This window comes from Carcharodon carcharias, chromosome 3 (genome assembly GCF_017639515.1).
Source record: "Carcharodon carcharias isolate sCarCar2 chromosome 3, sCarCar2.pri, whole genome shotgun sequence".
In the NCBI taxonomy this organism is placed as follows: Eukaryota; Metazoa; Chordata; class Chondrichthyes; order Lamniformes; family Lamnidae; genus Carcharodon; species Carcharodon carcharias.
The window spans coordinates 108026129-108047682 of record NC_054469.1 but is presented as its reverse complement, the minus strand read 5'-3'; the positions used below and the strand labels follow the sequence as shown (position 1 = coordinate 108047682).

The 21554-nt window shown below is 42.4% G+C and overlaps 1 protein-coding gene across 1 annotated transcript in view; it reads right to left on the bottom strand.

Moving 5' to 3' along the window:
- Positions 1-21554, bottom strand: part of hepacam2 (HEPACAM family member 2) — a 168094-nt gene that overhangs the window by 29041 nt on the left and 117499 nt on the right. Inside the window, exons 5-6 of the mRNA XM_041185017.1 lie at positions 4407-4431; positions 2626-2663 (exon numbers count right to left, since the gene is read on the bottom strand). Of these exons, the coding sequence (XP_041040951.1) occupies positions 2626-2663; positions 4407-4431 (63 nt within the window). The remainder of the gene's footprint in view (positions 1-2625; positions 2664-4406; positions 4432-21554) is intronic.

Genomic DNA, 21554 nt, shown 5'->3' with positions numbered 1-21554 from the left:
CTTTGCATACTTCAGGTGCTCACTTGTAACCCCTGTGCTGAGACCCTCAACAAGATGCTGTTCAATGTAGGCCTGTACTGGGAGTGAGCAACATGGACACCATTTTTCACCTAAACCGGCACCCAAAACATTGGGCTTATGTGCACCACGGTACTGAATTTTGTGACAGTTGGGTCTAACTCAGGAAATATAAAGCAGGAAATAGGAATTAGGTTTAAATCAAATACAAAAAGTAAAATAAAGATTGATTAAAACAGTTAATAATAGGTGAAATTAAGTGTGCAATAAAAGAGACAGGCAGAAAAAAATACAAAAATTATTTAAACTTTGTTTCAATATCCAAGCCTAATTAAATTCTGAAGGGCCAAGACTCCACACTTGTAAGATTAAATTTTCAATACCAGAGTGATTGTTTGGGTATAATTAAGACTTAACACTTACTGCTGAATGCAATGCTTACTTGGTAATTAGTAGGCAAGTATAGCACTTCAGCATTACATTGATTTCAATGCTTCTCATTAGCATGCTACTGGTGTAGAAAAGCTTGTGGGGGAACTGGGCAAATCGAATAATGACATTCAGGTTTCAATGTTTAACTGCCTGGACCCTAAAAGTTACTGTTCAATTTGTTTCATAATAATACTGAAAATCGTTAGCCTCACCGTTTTTATCAGTGCAAAATCTGGGCCATTATTTTGTTACATTTACAAGGACCATGCAGGACAACAAAAATACTACAGAAAGTACGTTCATTAATTTGCCATGTAATCCACGGAGCGGGGGTAGGTTAGCTTAGATGGATGGAGTGAGGTGCAATCCCTGTACTGACCGTGACACTTCATGCAGGACTTCTTGCCTTTATATAGCTGCCCATGCATGACGTGGAGTGGTGCCCCTCAGGCTATATAACCGCTTCCCTAACAGCGAGAGATGCCTACTGTCCCTTGTGAACTATGGCTAGTAACCTGACCTAATTGCATGGTAAAGTTACCGACGAGTCAAATATTTGCCAATGATTTTAATTACATTTATCAAGGCCCTCATATTACTGTGAATTGAAAATAGTTTGATCTTCTTAACGTGTCTCTTACATTTTTTTTAAATTGATAGCACTATCTCCAACATGCATTTACTATGTCAACATTGCTTACAAAGTTGTTCCACTCAACAGAACTAAATAGAACTATTTCTCATGCATTGTGCAGTTCAATTTGAAATTTAACAATTTAAAAGAACTCAGAGAAAGAATTTATTTTTAATGCAGCATAAGCAAGATGAGAGATGTCTTGAAGTGCTTTCTGCTGTAAACGATTCTAGAATTAAATAAGTTAGTAGCATAACATGAGGCCGATCAGTCCATTATGTCTCCACTAGCTCTTTGCTAAATTAAATCCCACTGTCATGTTCTCATATCCTTGTAGGTTTTGTCTTCCAAATAATGATCTATTCTTCTCTTAAAATATTTAATGGTCTCCACCTCAACTATTCACTGTGGCACAGCATCACATGCTCTAATTGTTCTTTGCATAAAATTATTTTTTTAACCTCCCTCCTCACTCTCTTAATGACAATTCCCATTAATGACCATTCATCACTGCGTCAAGAACCAAAAGAAGAGGGGCAGAAATTTTTGCTTGGTGGACGGACGCTCGTTCGTGAAATGACATGTGTTGATGTTGGCCGAGCGTGCTGATGTCAATGCGCAGTCGCACGAAAGTTCGGTTGGCGGGCATGCGCCGGAGCCGGCAGCACACCCGCCAACAATTAAAAGCAATTAAGTAATCAATTAAATTAAAATTTTCACTGCCAGTCCAACCTAATGGTTGGCAGGCAGGCAAAAAGGCCAAGCGGCCTTGGAATTTTTTTGGAAACCTCATCAACAGGCGGGGTGAGGTTTCCAAAAGCAAATAAAAATAAAATAAAAACTTTAATTTTTCATTAATAACATGTCCCTGCTCATGTGATGTTCAATTCATATGAGGGGACATTTCATTACAGTATTATTTATTTATTTCATATCTCTTCATCTCCCTGAGGCAGCTCTGTGCCTCAGGGATATTATGAAGCGCACACTCGCACACATGCGCGAAGTTTGCGCTCAGCCCACTTGCCCTCCTCCCCTCCCCTGTATAGGCAGTGCTGAGCACTGCCACTTGTGCTTCACACCGGGCAGGCTTTAATTGGCCCGCAAGCATGAAATTGTGGTGTGGTGCTGATTGCAGGTGGTGTGGTGCTCTCCGCCCCTGCTGAGCATCCGCGCCAAGGGCAAAATTCTGCCCAAGGTCTCACCCTGGTCAGAACTTTAGAAACCACTATCAAGCCTTCCCTTGTGTTTCTCTGCTTCAGTAAAATTAGTCTCAAGATTCTGAGACACAATGTAACTGCAACACTGTCACAGTCTTGTCCTTTACCATTTATTTCACTATATGCTGGGATAATGAAATTCAAATGTGCCATAAAGGTTATTTGTAGTCCCCAAAGAGAGTGGTAATGTAATCAGATGCATGCATGATATTAGATGATCTGCATTTAGATCTGTATGTACAAAAGTGAAATGTTCTCAGTTGCTTTCATTTACATGATCATACCTATAATTTTAAAATATTACTTTATTTTGAGTATTACCTGAAACTTGGCGTGCTTGTATATAGTCTGCTTGTGACCTACAATATATGAAAAAACAAGTTGAATGCAGTGAGTTAGGAGTGAAATTGATTACATAGTTTTACCCAACTAGCTAGTCAACACTCATTAACTTTTGAGGAGCAGGGTATCCCAATTTAGTTAGTATATTTTGGATTATATTTGTTTCTGCCTTGCTCTTTAAACAATCTATATATAAACAATGAGTGCTTATATGCATAGTAGAATCAAATTGGAGGAGTTTGCCCTGCTCAACTGGAAGAGCTACAGTTGAGAAATCTTGAATTTGTACATATTCCTATTTATTTATCAAAACTTGACCCTCGTTTGTTCCTGTGTTTGAGAGAGGTTGCAGATGATGAGAGCTGCATTAACATACCTGTGGAGACTCCCCCATCCCTTGCAGCCTTGACAATGCTCATCCTTCCTCCCGACAATGCTCATTCCTGCCATCCTCACGCCCTGAACATTGCAGACTCTTCTGACATTGGCCAGACAGGAGCCAGGGATTCTGGAAGATGAGGTGGAATGGGGTGAGGTGGTGGGGGGTTTAGGGGGGGGAAGATTACTGGTGTACAGTGAGGGGTGGTGAGGAGAGTAAAAGATAATCATCAGAAGCATACATTTTGCTGATGTAATAATGATGTCAGATCACAAGCTGAGAAGTAAGAGAGATCTGGATGGAGGAGAGGTCCAAATGTGTCTGGAGGAAGGGTAAGCATTGTCAGAGGTGAAGATGTTGGATGTGCATCGTTCAGGTTGCAGGAGGGGGTTGTGAGGCAGGGTGAGCTTTGTTGCTGGTGGGGGGAGGGGGGTGTGAGCATTGTCACTGGTGAGGGAGGGAGGTGAGCATTGTCGCTGGTGGGGAAGGGGGGTGCGAGCATTGTCACTGGTCAGGGAGGAGGTGAGCATTGTCCGTGTTGAGGTGGGGGGTGAGCATTGTCACTGGTGAGGAAGGGGGTGAGCACTGCTGGTGGTGGGAGGGGGTGAGCAATATCAAGAGTGGGGCAAGGGAGTGAGCGTTGTTGAGGATGGGGGAGGGGAGTGAGCATTGTCAGGAATGAGGGAGGGGGCTGAGCATTATCAGGGTCGGGGTGGGGTTTAGCATTGTCAAGGGTAGAGAGGGTGAGCATTTTAGGGCAGGAGATGGGGTGTGCATTGTCAGGGGTGGGAGATGGTGAGCATTGTCGGGGGTGTGGGAGGATAAGCATTAATGGGGGTGTGGGTGGGGGACGGTGAGCATTGTCAGGGTTGTGGGAGGGTGAACATTGTCGGGGGAGTGGGAGGATGAGCATTGTCGGGGATGCAGGGTGTTGTTTTTTAGGCTTTTCCTATACAGCCCCTGCTGTTAATTGCTGTCTGACACCTGACATTAACGGTCTTTGAAGGATTGCATAAATATTTGAGTAAGTATAGGGCATCAGGTCTCAGAAACTAAGGTCAGACTCGGGGACATTCACATCGTTTCTCAGGCATTGTGATTCAGAAATTTAAGCTTCCCAGGTAAATACCACACGAGTGTGCATGTTAGGACTTTCACAGAGTACCAAGGCACAATAGTGGCAAGCGTCTGAACATTCACTACTGTTGTCATCAGAAGATTCTGCCCAATTTACTTATTTTAAAACTGAAAACATGGAATTTCAAGCTATTGAGTCTAATATAAGGTTAAAATGAACTGTATTAGACGTTACAATTTCAGAAAAATATTTTAAAATGCAGAAGTTAAAAAGAAAGATTCAAAAAATGTCATTTTGTTTTACCTGCGGTACAGCTCCTCTTTAATAACTGTAAGAAAAAAAAGCAAATTCAGATATATTTCATCAAGCTATGTGACCAATATAAATACATTGAAAACCAAGCAGTCACACACAACAAATGTCAGGTATGTACGAGAATTGCAGTGAAGGTAACTAATGAATCTACAGCTGTAGTTTTTATGACAATAGCAAAAGTCGGTGGCTGGCACTGGAATTTGGGGTAATTATTACAACAAACTGTTGTTGTACTATATACAACTATTACAAGCTCAGCATAAATAAATAATGACAACAAACTTCCCAGAAACCAAATATAAGGAAATCCTAAATAGGGCATCCATTCTGAAGACCTATCCCAGCTCCATCACCATAATATGAATAGTAGTATAGCCCTTGATCTGCCAAAATTTCACAAATTTTGAACCTGTAATGATACTGAACCACAAATCTCCAATTGCAGAGAACTTGCTGACTGTGCTTTAAAAATGTTGTGCTGTTCAGATTTATAAATCCTGTGAATGCAGACTGGACAGAGGCAGCCTACACTTCACCTGCAACCAGGAAACAGAGGAAAGCTGGTTGCAGGACTTGTGGTGTGATTGGCTGCTACTTAAATTTCACTGTAATAACATTGCCTCTTTGAGGAACATTGAGGCACTCCACAAGTAAAACATATATATAGGGGCAGCATAATTATAACTCTGCTTTTCACTAGAGAAGTAAACATACCTGAAGCAAAGGAAAATTAGCCTTCTGATGTCTTGTATCCCAGAACAAAAGGAGTTAGTTTGACCCAAAGGAATCTTTAAATAGAGAACCCAACAGAAAATGTAGCAGCGTTCAAAATGGATACAGTTCTAATAGGGCAGGTCTTCTACCTATTTTTTGGTTTCTGGCCATTCATTGGGTGTATTTTGGACAAAATTTAGGCTTTGTTCCAAAATTTAAGCTGCTGGTGTTGTTCGGTCAAACTGCTGATCCTCAACATAGGCTCCACCATGGGTTGTAGCTTAAACCGAATAGCAGCATTAACTATGTGACTAATGCAAGTAGTATTACTTCCCTCTTCCATACTTAAAGCAGCTCTGCTGCACTGTGTTACAGTCTATCAACCCTTCGATGGGATAATACCAGAACTGAGAATTTAGGAAAAATTGAACAGGCTGAGGAATTTTTCTCTAAACAAAGGGAAGACCTGATACGGTTGGTTAAGATTAAGAAAGTGTTTGATAGTGTAGATGTAGAGATGATTCCACTTGCGGGTGAGACCAGGATTCAAGGCCATAAATAAAAGATAGCCACAAATAAATCAATAGGAAATTCAAGAGAAACTTCTTTACCCAGAGGGTGATTAGAATGTGGAACTTGCTACCGTAGGGAGCAATTGAGACAAATTTTAGGGAAGCTAGATAAGGGCCAACTGTAATATTGGACGGGCAATGAAAAATACAGAATGATTTATTGATCAATAGCCTTAGTAGGCCTCTTAATTGTCAGCGGGTGTGCTGCCGACTCTCACGCGTGCCTACCAACCGAAATATCGTACGAGTGCACGATGACATTGGGACGCTCACCCGGTGTCATCGCGTGCTATTTCATGCTCGGGCGTATCAGGCATGCACCCGCAATCCGAGCGGAAAATCCTGCCCATGGAATTTTTCTTCTGCCAATTCAGCTTTTCAAGAGATGTCTCCAAAAGATACACTATTGACCATTCTTGCTCCTTTTTATATTTCAGCAAAGACTTACAAGGAATTCATGAATTATGTAAAACTCTAACTCAAATTGTCATGAGACTATGCTCCTTTATTTTTGAAAATATGATTTTCCAACTTTCAACTGACTAGAAATTTTGAAACTTGAACTGAGACAGAGCAAACTGCAAAAGGTGAAGGTGAGAAACAAACAAATTACCCTCATGGGAGTGTGAAGAGAGGGACAATTTCTATAATCCAGACATCCATCAAAACTTCTAACTGTCTAAAGAGACATTAAAAATGCAAAGTACTGGATATTGAAACAATGGCTGCCACAGACAGGCACACCCAAAACCTCTTTAAAGTTAAAGGGAGACAGTGGTGTAGTGAGAATGTCAATAAATTAGTAATCCAGAGACCCAATCTAATGCTCTGGGGAGATGGGTTCAAATCCCACCATGAAAGCAGGTGGAATTTGAATTCTGAAAATAAAAGCTGGCATCAGTAATGATGACCATGAAATCATTGTCAATTGTTATTTTAAAAAAAGAACCCAAATTGTTCACTGGTTTCTTTTTAAGGAAGGAAATTCCTTCCATTCTTACCTGAAATAGCCTACCTGTGACTCCAGACCCACAGCAAAGTAGTTGGCTCTTAAATTCTCCCTTAAATGGCCTAGCAAGTTACTCAGTTGAAGGGCAATTAGGAAGGGGCAACAAATGCTGGTGTTGCCAGTGACACTGACATCCCATGAAAGCATAAACAAAAGACACAATAGGGGAAGTACTTCAAGGCAAGGCTGCCCAGCCACTTGAGAGAGATTACAAATGACGCGGGCAGCGTCAAGAAAGTCTGAAGCAGAGGAAACATGCTGAAGGCTGCTCTCTCTCTCTTTTGGAATAAGTGTGTCATCTGGGTCAAGAAGCCAGCTCTACCAGAAATCTACCAGCAAACCTTGATCTCGTAATAATTGCAACATCTTCTTCATCTGACCGTATCCAAGAAATCAGCTAACTTAAATCGGCTGCATCGTTTAAGAATCTATGCCTCAAAGGCAATCAAAGGACACTTAACCGTATATTCTTTTATTTTTTCTTTAAACTGGACTTTAACTCCCCTTATTTCTGATACCTGTATGTGTGCGTGGACCTGAGTGTCTGTTTGAGGGCCAAATGCTTAATTATTACCTTGTTACTTATTTTTCTTCTTGGGTTTCATGGTTAATAAATGTGTACTTTCTTTGACTCAAGGAAACCTTGTTTAATTGGCTCCTAGTTGCTCACAGCTTAAACAGTAAAATACATTCTGATTTAGAAAAGGTATGTCCTCGTGAAAAAGAAACTTAAACCTTTTTTGTGACCAATCAAGGAGGTTGAATAGAGGGGAGCCAGTTCACCCCTTCACACCTAGTTTTAGCAAAATTCAGAAAGGAATTGTCAGCCAAATACAAACTGGACCAATCACAATGTCCGTAAGAATCATGTGTTATATTCCTTCCAGAACCTGCTAGGAAGGATATTATCACAGTAAACTTTGCATCATTGAACCAGGGCCACTTGAATACAAATTGGCTTAGCTGGCTCTTAAATTTTCTAAAGGTGATGGCTGAATTAAAGAAACAGTCATTAAATCAGAAGAGACAAAAGCATTTTATCACAACCTTATTGTATTTTGATGGCATATAATTTCATGTTTAAGATACGTACCTTCAAAGCACAGTGGGCAGGACTTTCGGGTCGCCGTGTGGGCGAGGCGGGCGGTCCCAGGAGTGGTGGGGAAACCGTCCGCCGTCCGTGATTGGCCCCCAACTGCGATTTCACACTGGCTGGCTAATTAACAGCCGATGTAAAACGCTCGCTAAGAAGCTCAGCACTGCCGGGTTGGGGTCAGGAGGAGGACAAGCACTGACGTCTGCACAGGAGTGGGGGAGCGCACAATGAAAGTTCCCTGAAGGCAGGCAGCTGAAGAATTTTAAAATCAAAAATAAAGATTTGGAAAATCGGAAAAAATGGTCCCCACATAGGACCCATTCACATGAATATATGCATAATAGATATGATGTCAGAACATTTTAATTTTTTTAAATTAATGCCAGAAACCTCATCCCACCCGTAGATGAGGATTCCTCAAAAACACAAATTCCATCTGGGCCAAATTACCCGCCCACCAATCATAAGGTTGGACGGGCAGCGAAAAATCTCTCAATTAATACTTTAACGGCCTTAATAGGCCTCTTAATTGTCAGTGGGTGCGCTCCAACTCTCGCGTACACCCGCTGACCAAAATATCGTGCAAGTGCGCGAAGAAGTCTGGACACTTGCTCGACATCATTGCACGTTATTTTACTCCCAATCGGGTCGGGAGTGCACCCACCCATGGAATGTAAAACTCTGCCCAGTGAGATGTAAATGCTGATAATTGAAGAGTATGAGAAAAATGCAAATTCAAACATTTTGATTTGTTTGTTTTTTGATTTGGTCAAAGCCCCCAAAACCTGTACCTCCAAAACAAAGTAGAAGCTGCTTTTATATTGGTCCTCAGCCAGGGCTCTAATCGTGTGGGTCTCACACAGCTTGCATCCACGTCAAAATAACCCAAATACACATTTCTTTCCAAATCAGTAGTTAAGACGACCTATTTCTTATTGGGTCATCCTGACTATTCTTTGTCTTCCACATGCCAGAAACCATAGTGCTCTGATGGCAGTAGTGGACAGGATCCAATGCCATGACGTCATCACCCTCATATGCAGTTATATTTTCTCCAATGACACTATGTTAGTGTGATACTACTCTGGCCAAAGTCTAATGTCCAGTTTGTGTATCTAGGGAATGGGGAATGTCCACAATTTCCAGGAAGACCAACTGCACATTACAAAGGTAAATGTGGGAGAGACCAACTGACTTTCTCTTCCAAGGCCTAGCGGTAATATATATTGTGTTAAGTGTCTTATTGGTGCTGCTGATTTACACCACATGGGTCTAGAGCCTGCAGTGAACCTGAATAAAATTCTTTGATCTGGTTACGCTGGGTGCGAAAAAACCTGATAAAATATGAAGCTGATTACCTTGGGGATGCTACTAACTGCGTGAGGCCTGCACTTTCAAACCAGTGGCACTGGTATGAGCCTCACACAATATTAAAGCAGCTTTAGGACGTGGTCCATGGAGGTGGTGGCTTTGCCTCTCTTTCATGGCTTTGTCCTCACCTAGGTAGCTCTGAGGAAAGATTATGCTTGGTCCAGCAGTGTAATAAGACTTTCCATGACCAGTGGGCACTGCAGGGACTGGATACAAGAAAGGGTATTATTTAACATGGTAAATTTCCTTTGCTTTTGTATGATTTGGATATTTACTGTTTATGCCTCTTGAAAAGATGCATTTTTCTTAGATTTCTTTTACCTGGTTTATGAGACTAGGGTAACACAGTGTTTCCCATACATAAAAGTTGCTTTATTACTACAAAATTTAGCCATGGGCTGCACTGGTCCAGTGAAGGGCATTCTTGCCTCTACATCAGAAGATTGAGAGTTCAAGTCCACTCCAGAGATTTGAGCACAAATCTCACCTGACACTCCTAGTGCTGTAATGAGTGAGTGCAGCATTGTTGGAGGTGTTGTCTTTCAGATGAGATATTAAATCAAGACCATATCTTCCCCTCTTGGGCAGATGTAAATAATCCCATAGCATTATTTTGAAAGAGAGCAGGGTCTCATTCTCCCTGATGTCTTAGCAATGGAAACTAAAACAAAACAGTGAAGGGTTAAGGATTTTTTGATTCAAGGTGAATTTTTATGGGGGACATATTCTTTGCCCCACTCCCCCCCACCTCACCAACCCCTTTAAAAAGTTGGTCGGAAATTCGATTGGCACCAGATTTTAAATGTGGCTGCCCTCCAACGATAATACAGAAGGCGGCCTTAATTAGGTAAGAGTGGGACTTCCACACCTCAGGGACAGGAAGTCCTACCCTTGAGAACTGCCCACCAACCTGATTGACTGGCAGCTCTGTAGTCCGAGCAGCGCCAGAACACAATAGTGGCCACTGTTGGGACTACAATGCAAGAAAAACTAAAGATGGATACTGGACTTCGAGAATTTTGATTGGAGAGATTTTCATGACCCCAGTGAGGTTAGGGAGTGGGGTATGCGGTTAGGTTTTAAAGGGTGGTGTGGGGTGAGGCCAGAGGGAGTCTCAAAAGTGGTTACCATCTTGGGGGAGATGCTCTTGATGGGCACACGGGACTCCCCAGAGGATAACTACCTTCCTGTCCTTCTTTAGCCTATGCAGTGAAACTTGCCAGACTCCTTGGCTGTCCCCTGCCTGGCCCAGCCAAACATATTATTGTGACAGTGGCAGAAGGAGGTCATAAAACGGTTATAAATTTCATTCAATAGGCTGCCTGATGACTTACCCACCCCCTGAAATATGGGGGAAAGAGTGTGGGTGGGGGGGTGGCGGTGGCCTGGCCAACAGCTTCATTTTACATCTCCCCGTGCATTCAAATACACTGGTGGGGGGTCCGTAAAATTCACATCGAGGAATCAGGCTGAATTTCAAACTTGAACAATTCACTTACCAGGCACTTTGTTGCTTGAGTCACTGCTTATGGATTTAATTATTCCTTGTTATTCACTCATTTTTTTTCCATGGGTTTTGCTAGATGCACTGAAATGCCTATGTAGAGATAATTGCTTGACTTTGCACCATATGGCTGTGTTCTGAGAATCCATAGACTGGAAAGTGCTGCTATTACATTAACCAGGGAGTAATTGATTTACTAAATGTTTTACCTCTGGTAATATGTGGTGTTGATTTAAGTACAACACCAACAAAATGCATTAGTTTAACAGCTGTAATGTAAAGAAATGGTATAGGAGTCACAGGAGTAATTTTTTTAATTCATTCTCGGGATGTGGGCTTCACTGGCTGGGCCAGCATTTATTGCCCATCCCTAATTGCCCTTGAGAAGGTGGTGATGAGCTGCCTCCTTGAACCTATGTGGTGTAGGTACATCCACAATACCGTTAGGAAGAGAGTTCCAGGATTTTGGCCCAGCGACAGTGAGGGAAAGGTGATATATTTCCAAGTCAGGATGGTGAGTGACTTGGATGCTAACTTCCAGGCGGTGGTGTTCCCATCTATCTGATGCCCTTGTCCTTCTAGATGGTAGTGGTCATGGATTTGGAAGGTGATGTTGAAGGAGCCTTGGTGAATTCCTGCAGGGCATCTTGTAGATGGTACACACTGCTGCTACTGTGGTTTGATCGTGGAGGGAGTGAAAGTTTGTGGATGTGGTGCCAATCAAGCAGGCTGTTTTGTCCTGGAAGCTGTCAAGCTTCTTGGGTGTTGTGGGAGCTGCACTCAGCCAGGCAAGTGGGGAGCATTCCATCACACATCTGGCTTGTGCCTTGTAGATAGAGGACAGGCTTTGGGGTGTCAGGAGGTGGGTTACTTGTCACACGATTCCTAGCCTCTGACCTGCTCTTGTAGCCACAGTATTTATATGGCTAGTCCAATTCGCTTTCTAGTCAATGGTAACACCCAGGATGTTGATAGTGGGAGATTCAGTGATGGTAATTGAACATCAAGGAGCAGTAGTTGGATTCTCTCTTGCTGGAGATGGTCATTGCCTGACACTTGTGTGGCGCGAATGTCATTTGATACTTGCTAGCCCAAGCCTGGATATTGTCCAGGTCTTGCTGTATTTGGACATAGGCTGCTTCATTACCTGAGGAGTCATGAAGGATGCTGAACACTGCAATCACCAGTGAACATCCCCATGTCTGACCTTATAATGGAAGGAAGGTCATTGATGAAGCAGCTGAAGATGGTTGGGCTGAGGACACTACCCTGAGGAACTCCTGCGGTGATGTCCTGGAGCTGAGATGACTCACCTCCAACAACCACAACCATCTTCTTTTGTGCTCGGTATGACTCCAACCAGTGGAGAATTTTCCCCCTGATTCACATTGACTCCAGTTTTGCTGAGGGCTCCTTGATGCTATACTCTGTTAAATGCGGCCTTGATCTCTAGGGCAGTCACTCTCACCTCACCTCGGGAGTTCAGCTCTTTTTGTCCATGTTTGAACCAAGGCTGCAATGAGGTCAGGAGCTGACTGGCCCTGGCAGAACCCAAACTGGGCATCAGTGAGCAGGTTATTGCTAAGCAAGTGCCGCTTGATAGCACTTTCGATGACCCCTTCCATTACTTTACAGATGATGGAGAGTAGACTGATGGGGCGGTAATTGGCCGGGTTGGATTTGTCCTGCTTTTTGTGTACAGGACATACCTGGGCAATTTTCCAAATAGCCAGGTAGATGTCAGTGTTGTAGCTGTACTGGAACAGCTTGTCTAGAGGTGCGGCAAGTACTGAAGCACAAGTCTTCAGTACTAATGCTGGAATATTGTCAGGGCCCATAGCCTTTTCAGTATCCAGTGCCTTCAGCCATTTCTTGATAGTACATGGAGTGAATCAAATTGGCTGAAGACTAGCATCTGTGATGCTGGGGACCTCTGGAGGAGGCCAAGGTGGATCATCCACTCGGCACTTCTGGCTGAAGATTGTAACAAATGCTTCAACCTTATCTTTTGCGCTGATGTGCTGGGCTCCTCCATCGTTGAGGATGGGGATGTATGTTGAGTCTCCTCCTCCACCAGTGAGTTGTTTAACTGTCCACCAGCGTTCACGACTGGATGTGGCAGGACCCCACTTGAAGCTCACATGCTCAAACCCATCACACATTCACTGGCATCTCGCTCACTGCCAGCTCAAGGGACATCACTATTCATTCTCTCACACACACCCTCACATATCCATCTGGCCTCATTTCCTCTCGGGACTGTATCCTCAGCCCTCACTATCTTGAGGGCACGTGCCCCCACATACACCCTGGGATACTCCCCTTCCCCAGTACAGCCCTCACCCTACAGCCTCTTCCCATGATTGAGGCCACTTCTCCCCCGTCCCCAAGCTCTAGCCCTGCAGCTATTGAAAAGCCATCCCCGCCTTACAGCTGGTCTTGTAGGTAGAGACATAAACATAAGCCCTCCTAAAGGTGATTTGGTGCTGCCTGTGAAGCCTGGCGCTAATGACTGGAAGTGCTGCCTGAAGCAAGCTAGGGAAACAAACATTGAAGTCCTGAACTAAGTGCAGCTCGCCAGGTGCACATCATTTATATAAAATTGTGAAACATGTAAGCGTGATGTGTCCGGATGATCCAGTGTGGGTAGATGATTCTGGTGAGCTGAGCTTATAATGAGATGCCAAAGTATTGAAATTAGATTCCCGACATTTGCCGACAGGGAACGCAACCTGCCATTGACAGGTAGAGCGGATGATCGCGAATTGGCTTCACGATAGTATGAAACCGATTTTTGGCCTTCTCGTCATATTATCCCAGTTCCTCGTCCACCATGATGCACGATGCCAATAGGGCCAGAGAATTCCAGCCAATGTGTCATCGATATACAAGAGCCACTTGAACAATGGCCATAATTGACCTGCATGATGCAGTGCTGGTGGTCACATCTCACTCATTTATGGAGTATAACCCCTTACAGCTATTGTATTTTAGAAAAGGGCCTGGATAAGTACTTGAACTCTTGTAAAGTTAACTGCCCGGGTGTATGAGGCAACCCTGTCATTCTGCTGTGACTGATAGTGGGAAGGAAGGTGGTAATTTTTGTCACTCGCGAGTATAGCATTTTGCCAATTTATGCAGCTATAGGCAGCAGATTGGCTAATCCTGCTGATTGTTCCTGTTCAGGCTTAGAAAGAGCAAATATTAAAGGCCACAGTCACCTTGACAGCCATTGGCAGATGCCATCCCTAAGTAAAAGGCTGTCTGAATTCCTGCAGCAAGTAGCACAGCTCTACAAATGCCTCTCTGCTAAACCTCAGCCTCTGGAGTCATTGCTCTTCAGTCATTGCCAAGTTCTGCATCTAGGCCTGCAAAATGTAATGAGTGTGTAGCGATGAATCTAAACAGAAAACCACAACCACCATCTGAACAACCAGGCGCCTGTTCATTCCCTTCTATTAAACCAAGGGCCAGGTGAGTACTCAAAGTAATCCCCATTGCAATGCACTTTCTGTCAGCAGAATCTCAATGAAATAGCAATTCCCTTCAGAATCCTGACAGCCAAGAATCTCACACAGCTGCAATGAAGAGCTCCTACTTGTGATGCATTAGAAGTGAAATCTGCTGTAATTCTCCTCAATAGGTAATTGTGCTGGAAATCTAATGCTGTCTTGAATACTGAGGTACACAACACTATATTTAAAATTTCCACCAGCAGCAATTTCTGAAATTTCACCTTGTTGCAGTAAGCACAGTTTACAGTCCCTACGCAAAAGTAAAACTTGGAAATACTACTTAAAGCCCTTCACTGGCAAAGGTTTTAGAGAATACTGGTAATAGTGCAAAAGCAAAACACCGTGCATGCTGGAAATCTCAAATAAGAATAGAAAACGCTGGAAGTACTCGGCAGGTCAGGCAGAACCTATAAAGAGAGAAACAGAGTTAATATTTCAGGCTGGGTTCCGATGAATGGCCATCAACCTGTAACATTGGGATTTTACATGGAGGTAATGTCGGGGGTGAACCCGTCTCTGTTGGCACAGGAAGCTGCGACTGGATTTTATGGCCATCGGGCAGTTAACTGCCTGAGATCATAGCTTCAGCCCCCATGAGGGAGGATGTCCCACCTCCAAGAGCTACAGGTCAATTGGTCCCAGCACCACCACTGGGAGCAGTGACCACTGCTGGGACTGCAGACACTCCTCGACAAGAAGCCATGGATTGAGGCCAGACTGGAAGGTAAGTCGGGTGGTGTAATGAAGCTACTAATATATATGTTATTAGAAAATACTTTTCTTTTAAAATAGAGGTTTAGCCTGTGGGTGAATCTTAGTTGGATTAAAGCCAGGTAGTCTGGGTGCTTTGATGTGTACTAGTTTTAATAGGTAAGAGAGAGAGTACATTTGCATTTTTTGAATAGCGCTTTCAAGAAGTGGGGTGAATTCTGGCACCTAGCAAGCAGAGACCAAGGAATATGTTTATATTGCTAATAAAATTGATTTTATTTTAAACGAGGCTGGTGATTCAATGAGAATTTACATTCGATGGGTTGTGCTAGGTATAACGAGACAGCGGTTTTGCTTGTGAGAGCAGAAGAAACATGAGATCAAAAGCAGCTGTAAGCCTCCAACTGTCTCCACAGAAACCAAAGTGAAAAGAACCTCATTTTGAATTTGTAAGGTGAAATTGCTTTGCCTAGTGTCTGGTTAAGTCTATGGGTTGCCTTAATTAAGATTAGTTTGGGAATTTATTACAAGTTATGATCGTAGCAATTTGTACCCATGTGTATATATTTTACTTGTGTAAATTGATAAAATGTTTCATTTAGCTTAATATAAAAACCCTCGAGAACCGGTGGTCTAATTCCTGAATTTAGAGTTGCATCTCAAACATACCACTTAAAATTATAGGTTATGACAGTTGTTTAAAGTTTCCCTCTTGGATTTTTAAATAATTCAGCTTTAGCAACTGCATGGTCATAACAGGTGACCTTGCCAGGACTAGCCAGGCAGGACCCAGCTTGGGCGATGTTGGGGGGGACCTGATCAGGTGGTCAGGGGAGCATGTTCAAGTGGGGTGTCCCTTTCTGTTTGGGTAACCTCTGTTGGGCACAGGATGCCCAAACAGGCGGGATGCTCCTCCCCATCCCCCCTCCCCCCATGGAACCTGCAGCCAGGCCTCACCACATGGTGTGAGCACATCCTGCTGATAGTAAAATAAAATTAATTGGCTACTTAAGGGTTACAGTTGAGCCAAGAGCGGGTGAGTTGCCCGGGACCTACACTGCTGCTCTTAAAATACCAGCAGAGGTGGGCATGGTCTCCTCCTGCCATCGTACCCGGTTTTACATCCTCCTGCTACCAACTTGCTCCAGGGTGGGCGGGGGGAGCAGGGCAGGGAAGGTAAAAAATTCCAGCTGTTAAGTTTATTTCGCTCTCCACAAATGCTACGTGACCTACTGAATCTTTCCAGAATTTTCTATTTTTATTCCTTGTATTGGTAATGCTTTTGTATTGAGTTTAAAATCTACTTTCACAGTAATGCTCAAACAAGGAGAATGTGCATTGGTGTTGAGGCCTTTGTCACCTTCAGGCTTGTTTTGCCTCAGTTTTCACTGTTAGTTTGGCTGGATTGGAAACACATTTGCCTCTAAATGTCAGAAGGTTGTGTGTTCAAGCCTCTAGTCCAAGACTTGAGCACAAAGTCTAGGCTTGAGAGTGTTATTTTTTAAACGTGATGTTGAACTGAGGCACTGTTTAGGTGGACTTTAAGAAAATCATGGTATTTTGGAAGATGATTGGAAGTTTCCCTAGATAACATTTTTCCCACAGCCAATGTCAAAAATCAGATCAGCTGATTATTTATCATGATTGCTGTTTGGGACTTTGTTATGTGTAAATTGGATGCTGCCTTTGTATACAAAACAGTGATTACAACTCATAAAATACTTGGATTCATCCTGACAGCATGGTAGGTGTTTATAATATAAAAGTGCATTGGGGTTTTTGTAAATGGCTGCAATGAGGGCTAATTTCAGGAACTAGTATTCTCCCCCCAAATGACACCCAGAAGATTTTACAGACATCCCCGGTGGCCACCTGAAAGAGACGTTTGGCTACTCACATACGTGCTTGGCAGCCGCTTCAGGTCTCAATCCCGACCTGAAGCAATTTTATCCTTCCCGTTCACTTTCTAGCAAAACACTCAACTTACTGATCTCCCTAGCTGCATACTTCATTAACTACAAGTTATCCAAAAAACTCCGCAACCCGAATTTTATCCCAACTTACACACCATCCTTTCACACTTCTGGTCAATCTTGGTTATCAGCCCCTATGTATCAATTAAAAAATATCCTCCACAGCCCTCTATCTGTGACCTCTCCAGACATGCCAGCTCCTGCTCTTTCAATTCTAGCTTCATTTTCATCATTCCTCTTGCTCCACAATTGGTTCCATATCAGGCCAAGTCTATCCTAAACTCTCGCCATCATTTTTAGTCTGCCATCTTCAAAATCCTTCTCAAAACCACCGTCGGGATTTTCTGGCTGCAATGCAGTGGCTCCCACTGCGGTCAAAGCAGAGATCCTTTCAAAATTTCATTCACTTCAGTGAGGCCAGAAGGTCCCATCGGCAGGAGGGGCGAAAAGACCCCATCCTAGCTCTTTGTCTGTGCCTTCAGCCATTCCCTTTCTGCCCGCCCAAATCTTTTTCCGATCATTGCTTGGTTGTAATTCTGGAAAGGAAATTTGGTTTCATTAAAGATGTTATAAAAATGAAAGGTATTGTTATGGCAAGAGTTATACTTGGCTAATCACAACCTTTGGACCAAAGCTGTTCTAGGGGGAATAATAATGTTCTTAAAATTTTACACCAAGAATTGCTGAATTGCTTTAGAATAGTTTTTCTGAAACTGGGTAATCGTATTTTGTGTAAGGAATGCATACCTTCAGTGTTCCAGAGTGCACTTATGGTTTCTGTTGACTAGGAAGACCTGAGTAAAACCAAAAGCTAACAAGGAATTTTGTAGATATCAGTACTTATAAGGCATTTGTCCAGTTAGCCACATATTTTATGTAATGGAGGCCCATGGAGTGATAAATCGCAACACACACGCCAGTCAGTACTGGAAGGCTCCCACGAGTGGTCTGGCAGTGGAACCATTGTTTGAGCATACTAATAATCTTCTCCATGACGTCCTTGCGCACAGCATAGCTCTCATTGTAAGAGCACTATTTCTGTATGGTTGGGGGTGGAGGGGAGCAAAATCAGCTGCGCACCCGCCGACTTGTCAATGGCCAATTGAGGCCATTGACAGGATCATTTAAACAATTAAAGGTCCTGTCGTTCAACCTTACAGTTGGCAGGCAGGCCAGGAGCCCCAGCAGGATGAGGTTTCATGCAGGGATGTTAAAAGTTTAATAAAGTTTTACTGTAATTTATGAACATGTCCCATCTCATGTGACATTGTCACATGAGCTGGACACATTAGGGAATTTATTTTCCTCTATTTTTAATCTTTTTAAAAGTATAAGCGATCTCCCTGAGGCTGCACTTAGCTTTTGGGGAATTCCCCCCTGCCTGCACAGGAAGCGCATAGCGCTTCCCGCTGGATGTCACGTTGGGCGGGCCTTAATTGGCCCACCCACGTAAAATGGTGGCGGGGCCCGCTTCTCCTGTGGGGATCAGCTCCCCGCCCGCCGGAGATTGGGTCGAGACCGCCCGCCCAACAGGCAGAAAATTCTGACCACAATGTTATGTTCTTTCTGTTGGGTTGCTTTGCTCACAAACGTGGTTGCATGCCTATCTACCAGTAAGTGAGTTGGCAGAGAGGTAAGCAGAGTCACTTTAGGATCTAGTTGGCTTCAAGGTAAAATGTCTGGTGATAAGAGGCTGGAATAAAGTCAGTTCTCTGTGGTAGACTGGGTAATCCTGAGCTGGGTAAATTCACAATAATCTAACTTATTGCCACACAACCCAGCAAAGGACATACATTATAACCAACAAATGGTGATCCCTGCAATCTGTAGCCATTTGCCTCACTGTAAGCACCAAGGTCATTACCAAATCTTGAATACTTGAACACTAATGATGACTGGCCAGCCAGTTTGATTTATGTCACACTAGTGACTTGGATTCTTGTTACTTAATTTCACATAGCCCTGCGAGCTGATTTCTTAATAGTTATAATACTAGCTATCCAGTGCTCCATGCAGTTTTAGTAGGTTAACTCCAACAGTATCTCTAAGCACTTCTGAGGCTCTCTAAGTCTTGATTTTTGAGAATATTCGCCTAAGTTTTTTAGAATAAATTAAGTGAGGCTGGTCCCTAAGAAACAGTGTGTACGTTCTACAACAGTTAAAGCAGTACATGTGTGATATTCTCAGTTGTTTGTTTTGGTGTTACTTAAGCATGGTGAAGAGTTTCAGAGTCTATCAAACATTTGGTTGAACATTACAAAAAAATTGCTTAATAGAAGCACAAAACATCCATGAATCTCAGAAGGAAAAACACTATGCAATACAATGTACTTCTTCAATGAAAGGCCAGCACTTTAATCTGCATTGCACAGACCATGTTAGCAGCGGGCAGGCTAATTAGCCATACAAACTCCAAGTATTCAATGTAGCTACCATAAAATATAAATTTTGTTTACAACATAGGCTGACTGGCCAACGGCCAACTGCCAACCATACAGGTTATAAATAAGTTGCAACCAGCCTTACAAATGGAAGTAACTACACATTGGACAGGAAATTTTTGAGAATCTGTCACTTCATTCTCTCCTCCCATCTTGAAACCACTACCTTGTGTCAGTGTATGGTACACAGTGCACCAGCTGACCTTTAGTACCTAACTTAATTTCCCATTCTTTATGTTTAGGTCCAGACAATGAATATCAACAAGCCATTTGACTATGGAGTGTATCAGCGCCAAGCTTGATCTTGTTGTGACCCAACATACACTTTCCATCAAGAAGCACTGCACTCTGGTTGATTGTGTTTTTCTCCTACATGACTTCGAAGTACTTAAGTTAGTTATAATGCCAACTACCACTCTAGGTGAAATCAGCTAAGGCTTCACAGACACAGGCTTCCTTATTACTTGTGCACCTCAGTACCACACCAGGCAATACATGTATTCACTAATCCAGTAGAGAAGCTTTCAAAGTAAAAATGCTTTAAGCTTTTTTTAAAGCAGAGGAAACTCATTGCAAAACTTTAGTTAACATTATGAAATAAATATGATGATAACTCTGGAAATATGAAAAATTATTTCCATTGTTTCCAGATGTCAAGTTGATGACAAAGTTTGGAATAAACATCATAAAACTGATTTTGATTTTTGTTGATAACAGCATACCTTTTCGAGGAAAATATCTTCTCAGAAGAAAGTAAAGCAGTATACAGACAATCAACGTTAGTGATAGCCCAACAATGATTCCCAACGAATGAAGAGAACTTTCTTTTTGTTTCTGCCTTTCTTGACCTATTGAGGAAATTGATAATTTAATCAAGACATTTGGCAAATCTACTATTGTCATTATAGAGCACAGTAATTATAAACTTTCAATTAGGTCAGTGGAAATGATTAAAGCTATTGCTACAATTGAATTGGAGGGATGACAGAGATTGAGGCAAATGGAACATGTTTTCCATCCAATTTACATTGGTGAAACAATTATTTGTTTAGAGCTGCAGCAAATGTTAGATGTGAATTCAGAAATGGCTGAATACTAGCCACAATGGGATTTATTTTCCTTCTTTTGTTAATTTTATTGGAAAAGAAGGTACAAGTACTAAACCCAATTTACATTCGCATCTTAAGTTAATTTTAGCAAAAAAAAGTATGGTGGAAAGCATCACCCAAGTGGCTGAAGTTTCTCTTTTAATAACGGACATGAGGAGGCCTCTTTCTATACAATGAACTACCTTCCCATAATATTGCCTTTAGCCAATTGGTAGTTCAAAACTTGAGTATTGCCAAAAAAAAAAATTTTGTCAAAGCTTTTCATCTTGCACTCATCAGGACAATTACAAGAATACTAGTGTCCAGGGAAGCAACAACTTTATACTGTATGAGAGGACAGTGCTGATTGGTTGACAAGTGTACTCTGATTGGTAGAGGCAATGCCATGGAGAATGCCCCAGTTAATGATGACTGACAGTTAACTGCCAAGCATTATTTGAAATTTAAACCAGGCAGCTTGACTCTGATTGGTCAAGGCATTGCCCTGAGGAATGAACCAGCGAATAGCCATCACTTTTTTTTAGCTGAAACAGACGCAATGCTCTTTCTGTCTGTAAAAAACAGGGCCCTGTATAGTAATATATGTAGTTTCCAGTACACACAAATGCACCACATTGTGAGCCTGAGTGACAATCTTAAATTGGTTGTCAGTGTAAGTTTTAGTACACTGAGGATTTGTCTAAAAGATTTGACAAAATGTCTTTTTTCAGCAATACTCAAATACCACATTTCCAAGAACTGAAAGATCCCACAATCTTACTTGTATATCAGAAACTGCAAAGAAATCCTGACATTTTTCTATTTTATTTAAAAGATGAATTCTCATGTCTTAATCCATGACTGCTTTTTAATAAACTTACAAAATGTTGATTAGGAAGTATATTCTCATATGGAGTTATAATGGCACAGAAGGAAGCCAGTCTGTCCATTAAGCAGTATGGTTTTAGAGACTTAAAAGATAGAATTGGAGTACATCTACCAATTTCAACACAGGTGCTATGGGCTGAATGGCCTTCTTCAGTAGCGGTTGAAACATTTATGCCTATGCTCCTGCTGTATGCTGGGGTGACAGAGCTGAAAATGCCCTTTTTTCAAAAATTAACTTATGGTGGAAAGCATCA